The sequence below is a fragment of the Petaurus breviceps genome, unplaced genomic scaffold (genome assembly GCF_028583685.1).
Source record: "Petaurus breviceps papuanus isolate PSGF00001 unplaced genomic scaffold, PetGlider_PUasm1.0 90845, whole genome shotgun sequence".
Classification (NCBI taxonomy): Eukaryota; Metazoa; Chordata; class Mammalia; order Diprotodontia; family Petauridae; genus Petaurus; species Petaurus breviceps.
In genome coordinates, this window is record NW_027187359.1 from 13,108,365 (window position 1) to 13,120,843 (window position 12,479).

Consider the following 12,479-nt stretch of genomic DNA (forward strand, 5'->3'; position numbering starts at 1 on the left):
CATCCAGGGCCATCTCCAACTCATCCTGATCTATATCTTACAACTGGACCCAGATGACTATGGAGGAGAAAGTGAGGCTGTTGACTTTGCACAGCCCTCCCTCACTGAAATCCAATTCACTTGCAAGTCATGACATTTCTTTCCTGATATCACCGTCCTCTTTGAGAAGGAAGGCAAACAACAGCCCTGCCTATGCAAGACTGAAAGACCTTGAATACCAGGCCTAGAGCTTAGTGTTTCCTCATTTCCAGCCCTTGAATGACCTGTTCATCACAATGGCATATTAAAATCATACTATTAATGATGGCCACCCTCCTCACAATATTGGTGATGCTAATATCCCTAGTGATACCTGCTAGTAAAATATCTCCTAGTGACACACACACTCTTCTGTCCTGGTGAATGACCACTAGTGCTTCTCTTCATACTGATCTGGCCTGAGTAGAATATTCCTGGCGTTAAGCCCTATGCTGTTCTGGTTTTTCCATGTCAAACTGCTCCACTCTCATTATCAGCACTGGATTTTTCTCATCCTCCAACACTGTCATCTCTTTACTGATTTCAGAAGCAGGACCCCTGCAGGATCTACTGCCACTACTCAGCACGAAGGAGGTATAGAGAGACTTCTTGGATATGATTGGGGATCTCTCGGTGGATAGGAAGCTGGCACAGCAAAGCCTCTGCAAAGGCTTCAGCAGGAAAGGAAAATTCCCCATGAAAGAACAGCTCCCCACCTCATCACTTTGTATTCTAGGAGTCTACATTCATGTCATCTGATTAACATTGATTCTTCTGTAAGTGTACGCACTGTGTTTGATAATTAAAATGTAAAATTATTCAATGAGAACAAATTGTTGGCTGTGTTAAGCTCAGTCACTGCAGAGGGAGCATGTTTCTATCCACAGAGGGGCCAGATATAATACCAGTCACACAGGCACCCTGACACAGAAGCCAGGGTACCCACCCCAGAGCAGGCTGGGAAATTCCCTTCTTGCAATGAGGCTGATAAGGGACAAAGCTTCTGAACAGCTCCTGCTTTACCTTGACTTGACATGCTGCTACAATCCCTTGGTGTCCTTGGTTCCTCAGTCCAAAACTCTCTCCCTCACCTTTTTTGGTCTGGGTCTGTGATTTCACTGGTATAGGGCACCTCTGCTGCTGCAGATAGACAATGCTTCTCCCACTTACAGCCTTAGAGAAAGGCTCGGGGGACCTGGATGGATAAGTGACTTGCCAGTCAATATGAGTAAAAGTTAAGACTTGAATCTAGGTCAACTTGACTCTGAGGCTTCAGCTTCCTATCCTCCTAGGCTGCTTTTTTTGTCTCCTCACTCAGCCTTGAATATCTAGCTAGCTACTGGCTTTGCTCATTCTTCTCTGGCCCTCTGCCTTGGTGCATGAGGATGCCTAATGGATGAATCCCAGGAGAAAGGTTCACAAAGCTCTTATCATACCTATGCATTTACTAACTCCCTCTAATGGACTATTAAGGAAATAAATAATGGCAACCAGAATCCCTGATATTTTTATACTCATTGAACCTTTCTTCTGAGAATAATGTATGCCTCCCTTTGCCATTACATTGTAAGCTCCTTGAGGGGAGAGACTACCTTTTGTCTCTTTTTGTATCCTAAGGGTTATAGAAGGTGCTTGATAAATGCTTATTGACTGACTGATTTTTACCCTTTTGGGACAGTAAGGGTCAAGTAATAGAGAAGCAAAGTGCTCTCAACTCTGGCTACACCACAAAGGACAGAGAGTTGAGGGAAAGAATGGAACCACTGGATAGGTGGAGACTCAGACTTGCAAGTCCTGCTCCTGAATGTTTGCTAGAGACATCACCATACTTACGACTCCAAGTGTCTGTTATTACTATTCTGTTGTTACGTTTTCTCAAATGAGGAAAATGCTGGGGCATGAAGAGATTTTCATTGGATGAAAAAATTAGTGGGCCAGATCTCCTAACATCTAGTTCTGTCCATCTTGTCCCCAAATGCTGGCTGACAGTGGCAGACTGCTCTACTGTGTTGTGGAGGTGAACGACAAATAAATAATAATCACAGAATCCGAGGTCTAGAGCTGAAAGGGACATCAGGGGATATATGGTCCAACTCCCTTTTCCAGATGTGGAAACTGAGGACCCAAGGTAGTAAATATCAGAAGAAAGACTCGATCCTAGAACTCTCTCTACAGAGACATTGGTGGGGTTTTTTTTTCTCCTGTTGCATCAATAATAGTGTTAGTTAGGTGGCAGAGTGGATAGAACACTCAACTTGGAAACAGGAAGACATCAAATATGACCTCAGACTTACTAGCTGTGGGACCCTGGGCAAGTCATTTAACTCTGTGTGCCTCAATTTCCTCATCTCTAATGCCTTTGCTGAGAAAACCCCAAAATAGGGTCACAAAAAGGGGACACAATTAAAATGACTCAACAGTAACAAATCAATAAGAATAATAGGTTTTAAAAACACCTTATATTCACTTTCTTATTTGACTCTCATGATAATCCCAGAGGGCAGGTAATTCAAGCCTTATCATCCTGGGAGAAAACGAGGGTTCAGAGACATAAATTCCTTGTCCCAATTTGAACCCAAGATTCTCCTGACACTAAGACCAGTACTCTCTTCACTAATGCATGGGTAAAAAAGTTTATATCCTCAGGTCTGGCCAGCTCAACTGATTTCTGTCCCTGATGAAGGTAGGATGGGTGCTCCCCAGAGATTGCTAAACTATCCCACAAGAGTGTTCAACCCATGGGTGTGCTGGTTTGTGAGAGCCAGTAGTTAAATTTTTATTGTGACCATTTACACCTCTGATATGACAGCCAAGGGGCCAATTCTGGCTTACTGCAGGCTACTGTGCAGCCCTTTTTTAAATATATGTATATATACATACATACATACACACACACACACATACACACACACACATATATATATACATATATATATATATATATAGTTTTTTTTAATTACATTTAGGGGAAGCTAGGTAGCACAGTGAATAGAGCACCCACCCTGCAGTCAGGAGGACCTGAGTTCAAATCCTACCTCAGACACTTAATACTTACTAGCTGTGTTGACCTTGGGCAAGTCACTTAACCCCAGTTGCCCTGCCTTCCCCCCTCCAAAAAGACCCCCAAAAAACTACATTTAAATATTTTACATTATGTTTAAATATATAAAAACAGTTTACATTTTAGCATATAGAAACCATTCTTAGTTCTTGGGCTATGCAAAAGCAGGCAGTGGTTAGCATTTAGCCTATGGGCTATAGTTTGCTGACCTCCAATCCAAGCTAAAGAAAGTGGTGGATAACATTTTAATGATTCAGATTAAGCTTTAAAATATATGTGGCATTCACTTTTTTTTTTGGAGAGCCAGGTGTTAAACATTTACCAACACATTACTGGATCAGCCCTATCCCCCTACCCCAAATGTTTCAAAGAAACCATACCTTGTCCTTACTCTGGAAGCCTAAAACGAATTTTGTACCAACCAGCCTCCTTAGGCCCCCACCTAGTAAAAGAAGAGTGCCCAGCATTCTGGGAAGTAGCTGGAGGCAGCTCCTGGACTCTACTCACCTCTCTGATCCTATGCAGGAGGGGCAGAAGCCAGTCTTTGTTTACCTCACAGTGGCTGTCAAGAAAAGTCAGGATGCTGGCCTGGGCTAGGTCTGCTCCCCGGATCCGAGAACGGATCAGCCCTGTAGAATGAGGACAAATGGCCATGCAAGTACCCCCCTTGGGACTGGTCCATAGTCCCTCTAGAATTCTTTAAGGCTGTGGCAGAGCAGCCAACCTCCCTGCTCCCTGCATCGCCATCCCTGTGTCCCCTGTCCCAGGGAGTCCCCCTCACGAAACTGTTTTGCTCTTACCTTCACGCTGTTCATTCCGTAAGCATTTCACCTTGGGTAGCTTGCTCAGTAGTTGGCAATCATCAGCTTTCAAAAGATAAATGGGGATGATGAGTGAGCATCCTGGCCTCCCTGCTCCTGGGTACTACAGGTGAGCCTTCCTGGAAGCCCCATCCCCTGACCTGTTTCCAATTTCCCTGACCCTACTCAATTCTGATGACTTCCTACTCTTGGCTTAGAATAGCAAGAAAACTGGAGAGGAAGAAGCTGAACGGCATGTGGGCTGAATCCTAATCACTATCATTGTGAAAAGTGGCTCAGGAGAAGTGGCCTATCCTAGGAGATACAGAGCTGGAACTGGGATCAGAAAGACCTGGGTTCAAGTTCTGCCTCACTGGCTATGGGACCCTGGGTAAATTTAACCTTTCAGTGCTCTGTGCTCTAAGACTAAATATCACTGATGAGTTGCTCATCTGCCTTACAGAGCAAATTTCCTAGCTAGAAGTTCCCTATATTTAAAAAAAATGGCAAGGCTGAGAATTTAAAAAAACATTCTAATTTAATGCAGTTTAAGTGAGGAGTATTTTTGGTTTTCTAGTCCGAACTAGAGTATCCTGGTGCCTTTTGCTAAGACTCTACTAAGGCTGCAATGAAGCCTTGGATTGCCCACATGGGAAAACTATGGAGCCTCCTCCTCTACAGATCATGGAGTCCAAGAGGTTCCTATCACATCTGGGTGTGTCTGGTAAAGACCATCTGGAAGTAGGGGAATGACTGAGATCACCTCTGCACTTGGAATCACGGGCTTCCTAGAGGACTCAGCTCAATGTCCACCAATGTAGGAAGTGTTTCCTGGTTCCACAGTTGCTACTGCCCTCCCCTCTAAGATTACCTTCCATCTACTCTGTACAAAGGACAACTCAAAAGTCTTTGCTGTGAATTTCCAGGCTGTAATAGTTTAAAACTGAATGTATAATTTTAGAACATCTTTAATATCTTACATGCATGGAGCTGTTTACATGGTATCTCCTTCATTAGAAGGTAAGCTCCCTGAGGACAGGGATTATTTGTGTCTCATACTCTTTGACCTAATGACACTGGTCTTCTGGCTCTTCCACAAACAAGACACATATATATGTGTATACACATGTATACATATATACACTTATGCATATGTGTATGTACATATATACACATACATATATACATATATTTTTGCAGTTGTGTTGTGAAAAATTTTGAATGTCAAACACAGGAGTCTATATTTCCTAGAGGTAATAGGGAACCATTGGAGTTTGTTGAATAAGATCAGACTTCTTTTAGGAAAATTACTTTGTCCATTGTGTGGAGGATTGATTGCAAAAGAGAGCATCTTAGAATGGTGAAGGAGAGACTTAAGCCAGGGAGACCAATTAAGAGCCCACTGCAATGGTCCAGGCAGAATCGGACATTCAGGTTAGACGGGGAAGGAAGCACACTTTGTCTAGTGCATGATCAAACAGGTGTACAGACTCCCATCGTAACAGTCCCAGATATGTAGCAATAGTTCACATCTATAGAGTGCTTTAAGATTTGCCAGCATTTTTTCATACATTATATTGTATGACCTCACAACACCCCTATGAGGTAAGTGTTATTAATATTACCATTTTGCAAATGAGGAAACAAACTCATAGTGACTTGTCCAGGGTCACACAGATATTAAGTATCTGAAACAGGATTAAAACCCAGATTTTTCTGACTTGGGTTCAGAGTTTTCCCTATTACACCAAGCTGCCATAAAATCGTCTGGCACACACTTAGACTTGTGTCCATAGGGTCACAAAAGGAGCTTTAAAAGATTCATAAGATTGATTCTCTTCTCTTGTTCAGAAGGAAATTCTCCAACCCTGCTTAGACTTTCCTATTTCCCTGGGAATAAGTGCAGTGCTGAGTGCCACTCCTATGCTTTGGGCCCACAAAAGAAAGAAAGGAAGTGCCAATACTTACGGTCATCACTGAAGTCATCCACTAATATGATCTCATGGACCAGATGCACTGGAGTTCGGTTTGACACGCTGTGAGATGGAGAAAGGAAAAACCATTACAGCTTATGGTGGCAAAAATGGGAAGACAAAGGCACACAATGTGGGAGGAAGGAGATGGTGGGGTTGAGATTGAATCTGTTCCAGTGTGGGTAGTGAACGATATCAACTAAAGGAAAGAAAATACTAGGTTTATTTTTCAAGAAACAAGTGTGTGTGGAGGATACCCAAACCTTTGGCCCTTGTTTTGTATTCAGGGTTAATTGATCTAAACCTTTCAGGTTCTATTTTTAATGTATCTTTTGAGAAGTTGAGATTATACTGAGATTGAGTTGATTATGCTGTCAAAAATCATTAAGACAGAAACCAAGCCTCTCCATATGAGTTAGAGTAAACTGAGGTAGTACTAGAAGTATGACAAGGAAGAAAAAGGGGTCACAGACATTAAATGTGCAAAAATTACTGATGTTTAGGCTGAGGGATAAAAGGCATGGATTTGTGGTGACTAGGATGTTTGAGATGTCACTGTCTAGTGGCATGGCCAACAAGAGGAGGGGATACTTAATAAATGCTCTCTGATTTAAATATAATGAAAGAATCATCCAGACTGTCAATAGAGGTAAAAGAGAAGGAGGAATGTAAGAAGTATAGTGGTGCCAATGATGGTAATGCTTAGAGTCAGGAGACATTCACCACAATTAAACAAGCAGTTATCAATTGCCTGCTTTATGTTGGTCACTTTGCCAAGTATTAGGGATACAAACACAAAAATAAATAGTTCCTGCCCTTGAGAAGCTTATATTCTACTGGGGAAGTTTACACATATTATAAAGGTTGGGAAGGTAGGATAGAAAAGAGATTAAGAATGAAGTTTTAGGGGCAGCTAAGTGGTGCAGTGAATAGAGCACTGGTTCTGGAGTCAGGAGGACCTGAGTTCAAATCCAGCCTCAGACACTTAACACTTACTAGCCATGTGACCTTGGGCAAGTCACTTAACCCCAATTGCCCTGCCTCCCCCCTCAAAAAAAAAAGAATGAAGTTTTAAACATATTCCATTTTGAGTAATGATAGAGAGGTCCTACAAGTAGCAAGAAATATGGGTCTGAAAAGAGGGTTAGATGCAATAACGCTGTAATTTTGTTCGAGAGCTATACTTGCATAAGTGAGATAGAATTCTAGAATCCAGCATGTCAAAGCTAGAAGAGTTTTTAGAAATAATCTAGTTCAATTCCCAAATTTTACAGATGGGGAAACTGAAGTTAAATGACTTGTTCAAGATCACACAAAATTTGTTATGTGGTGGTAGACGTGGGATTAGAATCCTCACTGACCCTTCTAGGTGGTTGATAAAACTATATGACTTTTAAGAATGTTTCAGATAGAAATCCACAGGAAAAGTTGTGAGAATGGATAGGGGTTGCCAAGCGAGTGGGTGAAGACAGAGCAGGGGACACAGTGGTGAATCATAGTCAGCAGGCAGAAAAAGGAGAAAGAGCCAAGAAAGATGCTAAAGTAGATAGAAACTATATAAGCATGAAGGGAAATAAGAGAAAAATATTAAGGGTTCAAGAAGAGACAGATACTCTGAACAGGTAATGGACTGCATGTCCAGGTGAATGAATGTGGAGGAACATCCATCATGACAATTTCAGGAGATATTAGGTGCTATGAGAGACAACATGTCACAGTAGGTAAGGGTGTTAAAGTCAGGAAGTCCTGGGTTAAAGTCTTGCTTCCAACATCTCTTAGCTGAGTGAATATTGACAACTTGACCTCTCAAGTCTGAGTTAGCGTGATTTGGATACCTGGATATCATAGGGTGGTCACAAAGCTCAAATGAAATGGTGCAACTATAGAAGTAACAGCAAACACTAATGATAATAGCATTAGTCTCTTGGAGCAAATCCAATCACACTATTGAATACAAGGCAGCTCCCCTGACCATGGTGCTGACTCTAGGAAGTGCCCCAATGTGAACAGTAGGAGGAGGGTGGGAAAGGAGTGGGCTGCCATCTTCGATTACCAGAGTGTCCTTTTCAGAGCTCTCCTTTGTATTGGGTGTTCAGCAACCCACAGCAAGAACTTTATTCTTGGAGTTCCCTTTATTTGTGAAGCATTAATTCTCTCCATGGCAACCAGGACAAAGTGCAGAACAGAAGCCCACCACAAAGGCCCAGGCCCCATCATCAAATTCACTGAAGAAGGGGCCAGAGGTTGCTATCATGTGAAACCAGCCCCAGGGAGGGTGGATGGAGGAGGAAGCCTTACCATGATCACTACTGGGGATGAGGGGAACCCAACCACCCCCAACAGCCAACCCTCTAATTATGGAGGGGAGAGAAAGGGAAAACGGGAGGGAAAAGAATTGCTTAAAGAATAACCTTTAATGAGGTTTGATTACAGCTGCAGTTTCGGCATTTTACTCCCTCAAATCCCCGCCGGCTCTTTGAAATTCAAGAGTTCTCTTATGTGAACATCAAAAGGTAAATCGTGTGTGAGCTCAGAGCTCAGCCGTACTGGGAGATGATTAGTGAATAAAAAATGTCCAAGGTTTAAAAAAAAGAGAGAGAGAGAGCCGTCAGCACAAAGTGCTAATTATACCATTTCCAGCTAACACCTGGCTTGTTTTTGCTCTTTTAATCAGGACAATTTGAGCAACAGCAGGGTCTCATGCAAAGTGGCTGAGGGCTCAGGACACCTAGGATGGGGCGCTGGGCTTCTTGGTATCCCAAGGGTCAAAGCTAGAAAGGGGATCAAGATTCTACAGCTAGATCCTCCCCTGATGATTTACCACTAAGTGCTGCATTTGGCCTCTCACCAAAGTGGTCACTTTCTTGAACTTGCCCTTCCTCCACCTGTCAGCCCTGGGTAGCAGAAAGGACACTAGAACTGAATTAAAATCCTAGCTAGAACTTACCTCTTGTGTGATGATGGGCAGATCATTCAAACTCCCTAGGCCTTAGTTTCCTGATCTGTAAAATGAGGGGGTGAGACTAGATGGCCTTGGAGGACGATTCTAGGTCTAGACCCATGATCCTTCTTGAGTTTCTGCCTCCATCCTTTTGCTTATGCTGATTCTCTTAGCTGGACTTTCCAGATGAAGAGTGATGCCTACCACTCTTTCCACTAAATCCTTCACTTCCTTCAAGGTCTAGATCTAAAACCACCTTCAGACTGGCATCTTCATTGACTTACCCAAACCCAAGCTCTTTCTCCATGCCTTGAACTTCTTTGACACATATTAACATGGCATCAAGGACTTGGCATCGGAAGATCTGTGTTCAAATCTAGGATCTTTGACTTATTGGGCACAGTCCCTCCATCCTCTCTCTGGTCCTCACTTTCATCATTTGTAAAAAGAAGGGTTTAGGATGGATCTCTAAGATCCCCTCCTTCTGTAATTGCATGTATATACCATGTGTTATTTATACTAGCAAACATCTGCTTGTCTGCCTCCTAGAGTTATCATTTAGCGGATTCTAATGTGGATATTGAGGAGCCCAGGTGGTGGAAGTGTTGTACTTAGAGTCAAGAATACCTGAATTCTAATCCTGCCTCACACCCCACACAATGGGGGAGCTAGGTGGCACAGTGGATAGAGTGCCAGACCTGGGGTCAGAAAGAATCATCTTCCTGATTTCAAATCCAGCCTCAGGAACATACTAGCTGTGTGACCCTGGGCAAGTCAACCCTTTTTCCTTCAGTTTTCTCATCTGTAAAATGAGCTGGAGAGGGAAATGGCAAACCACTCCAGTATCTCTGCCAAGAAGACCCTGAATGGGGGCACAAAGAGATGAACTCAACAGCAACACCCAACTTGTTAAATCACTTTATATCTCTCAGCCTCAGTTTCCTCATTTGATAAACCTGCTGCCCAAAGTGGTTGTTGTTGAATATATCATCATCATCATCATCATCATCATCATCATCATCATCATCAATCATCAATCATTTCTTCTACATCTAGGCAGCAAACTCCCCAGAAGCAAGCACTGTGCCCTCTACTTCCTTTGGAGCACCACCAAACTCCTTACACCAGAAGGCACTCAATCAATGCATATGTAATGAAATAAACACTGACCTGGGCTCAGCAGGCCTTTGGTCAGGGGTTGGTCATAGGCCGCTATGCCCTGAAGCTGGAAGGCAAGGGGCAGGAAGGGAGATTAGGGGATTCAGACCAAGACTCTTCTACAAGACTTGGATGGGCAGAAAACCAAGTTCCATTATAGCCTTAGGAAGCATGGCTGTCTGCCCAGGCTGACAGGAGGGCTTGGATGGCTCAAAATATAATCAGTGCTTCAGCATAAAGATTGGGGAAAGCTGAAGTTGGGAGTCAGAGGGCCTGGTTTCCAGACCAGTTTCTGCTACTAAGTAGCTAAAAGACCTTAGACAAGCTGCAGCTTCAATCTCTCTGGGATTCAGATTTCTCATCTGTAAAGTGAAGCAGGTTGGAGTAGAGGGTCACTAGTGTTTCTGCTCTGTCATTCTATAATCTCTTTAGATTTGCCTTAAATTGTATGTGGAGAGTCCTGAATAGGCTGGGAACTGTCCTAGGTGTAAAAAGAAATTGGAAACCCTGAGATAGTAAAAGAGCAGAATGTGAAATGTTTCATTATATTAGTTTCATTATATTTCATTATATTTCTGCAGACAATAAGAGGGAGGTTCCCCTCAATTATGAGCCATCCCTACCTATGGAAATTTCTAGCTGTCCCCTCTTCCCTTCCTTGCATAATCAATTATTCAAGTAGCATTGATTAAGCACCCACCATATGCCAGTATAAAGCCATGCACGAGCAGCTTTCCAGAGGACTGCTGCTCTGAACAGCTTTCAGGGTTCTGATTAGATAATATAGTGAGCTCTCTATTTATTCAATAACAAATCAGAGCAAAAAATTCACAGAAAATCAAAATATAGCATTCACCATGTCACAGCTGATCAACTTATCACTAAAATGGCCACATAGTTTTCAGCAAAATGGTCACATAGTTTTAAACAAAGTACATTTATTTAGTCAATCACAAAATCCTTAATTCAATCACAAAGGACAAAAGTCAAAGTTCTCCACCCCTAGGTCACAGTAAATCATAATCTTCTCAGTCAGTATACAGTATCCAAGTAAAGTCTTCTTTCAGCTTGACTCAAGGCTGGCTCTCAGCTTCCGTGGTTCCTGTCCCATGGTCCCAGCTCCAACTGTCACCTGGGTTCAAAGGCAGGCAGCTCCCAGTTCCTTGTCCAGCTCCTTGTCCAGTTTTTCATCCAGTTCCTGTTCCATACTGAAGTTCACAGTGTTCAGTCCATCTCAAGTCCTTCACAGTTCCTGTTTCTGGCAACATTGCTGGCACCATCATCAATGCACTATTTGCCTGTGAAATCAACTCAGACCCACCAACAAGGTTCAAGAGGGAAGCACAAATCCAGTAAAGTCCCAGGACCTCCAAAACCCTCCTCCAGGACTTCTTCTATAAACATACAACCAGAAAATCCTCTTTCAGGGCTTCCAGTAAGGTCCCAGGGTTTCTGTACAAAGTATCACAAACAAACATCAACACAGACAGAAGACCAACAGAGTGCCAGGATACCACCTCTCCTTATATATATGGTCATTAGCTCCTCCCCTTCCTGTTGCAGGAGTTCATGAGTTCTAGGGTTCACAAGTTGTGGGGTTCACACATTCTGTGTCTTAACAGACTTGATACAAGGCTCAAAAGAAACTTGAACTGAAACAAGGTGTTAATTCAATAGCTGAAATAAGGTGTGAACTACTTCTGTGCTCGCCATTACAGCCAGGCACTGAGGAGATATACCAGTTAATTAATAAACAATTGTTAAGCACCTACTGTGTATCAGTCACTGTGCTGAACCCTGGAGATAAAAAAAAGATGTAAAAGACTGATCCTGCTCTCGAGGAACTCACAGTCTAATGGAGGATACAATATTTGTACAGGTAAGTATATTCAGGATATGTATTATCATATCTACTGAAGAAATTGAGTGTCAGTGAAGCTGAGTGGTTTTTCCTGTGTCACATTGGAAGCATGTGTCAGAGGAAGGATTGGACCCAAGGTTTTCCCGACTCTTTTCCTAAGTTCAGTATTCTATCTACTCCCTATACCAACTCAGCTTCTGATACTTTTATTTAACCCCTGCACCTTTCAAGGCTCAGCTCAAGTTTTACCTCTTTCAAGAAGCCTTCCTTGATTTCCACAGTTGTTAGTGCCTTTCCCCTCATTATATATACACACCTACATATGCATGAAGGTAGGTGTGCCTATATGGGCACGCATACACATATAAAGTACATTGTGTGCATATGTATGTGTCTATACACACATTTGAATACAATAGACATGTACCTACATATATGCATAGATGTATATATGTATATATGTGTATAATATATATGTATGTATAACTGAATGGGACCCATACCTGTATGCCTCCTGATATCAATATGATAAAATAATTGACCTTTTTATATACTCTCTGATTTACAAATCATTTTCCTAACTGAACTTCCAAATGCAAATATTTTTAGTTTTTAAAGAACAAAAGAATGCAAATCTTTATTCAATAATTTAGTTCTGTATCACAAG

General features: G+C 42.3%; 1 protein-coding gene across 1 annotated transcript in view; it reads right to left on the reverse strand.

The window, feature by feature from the left end:
* The window catches only part of GALNT14 (polypeptide N-acetylgalactosaminyltransferase 14), a 335,202-nt gene that overhangs the window by 80,138 nt on the left and 242,585 nt on the right, over window positions 1-12,479 (reverse strand). The window contains exons 4-6 of the mRNA XM_069072142.1: window positions 5,848-5,915; window positions 3,880-3,945; window positions 3,587-3,708 (exon numbers count right to left, since the gene is read on the reverse strand). Of these exons, the coding sequence (XP_068928243.1) occupies window positions 3,587-3,708; window positions 3,880-3,945; window positions 5,848-5,915 (256 nt within the window). The remainder of the gene's footprint in view (window positions 1-3,586; window positions 3,709-3,879; window positions 3,946-5,847; window positions 5,916-12,479) is intronic.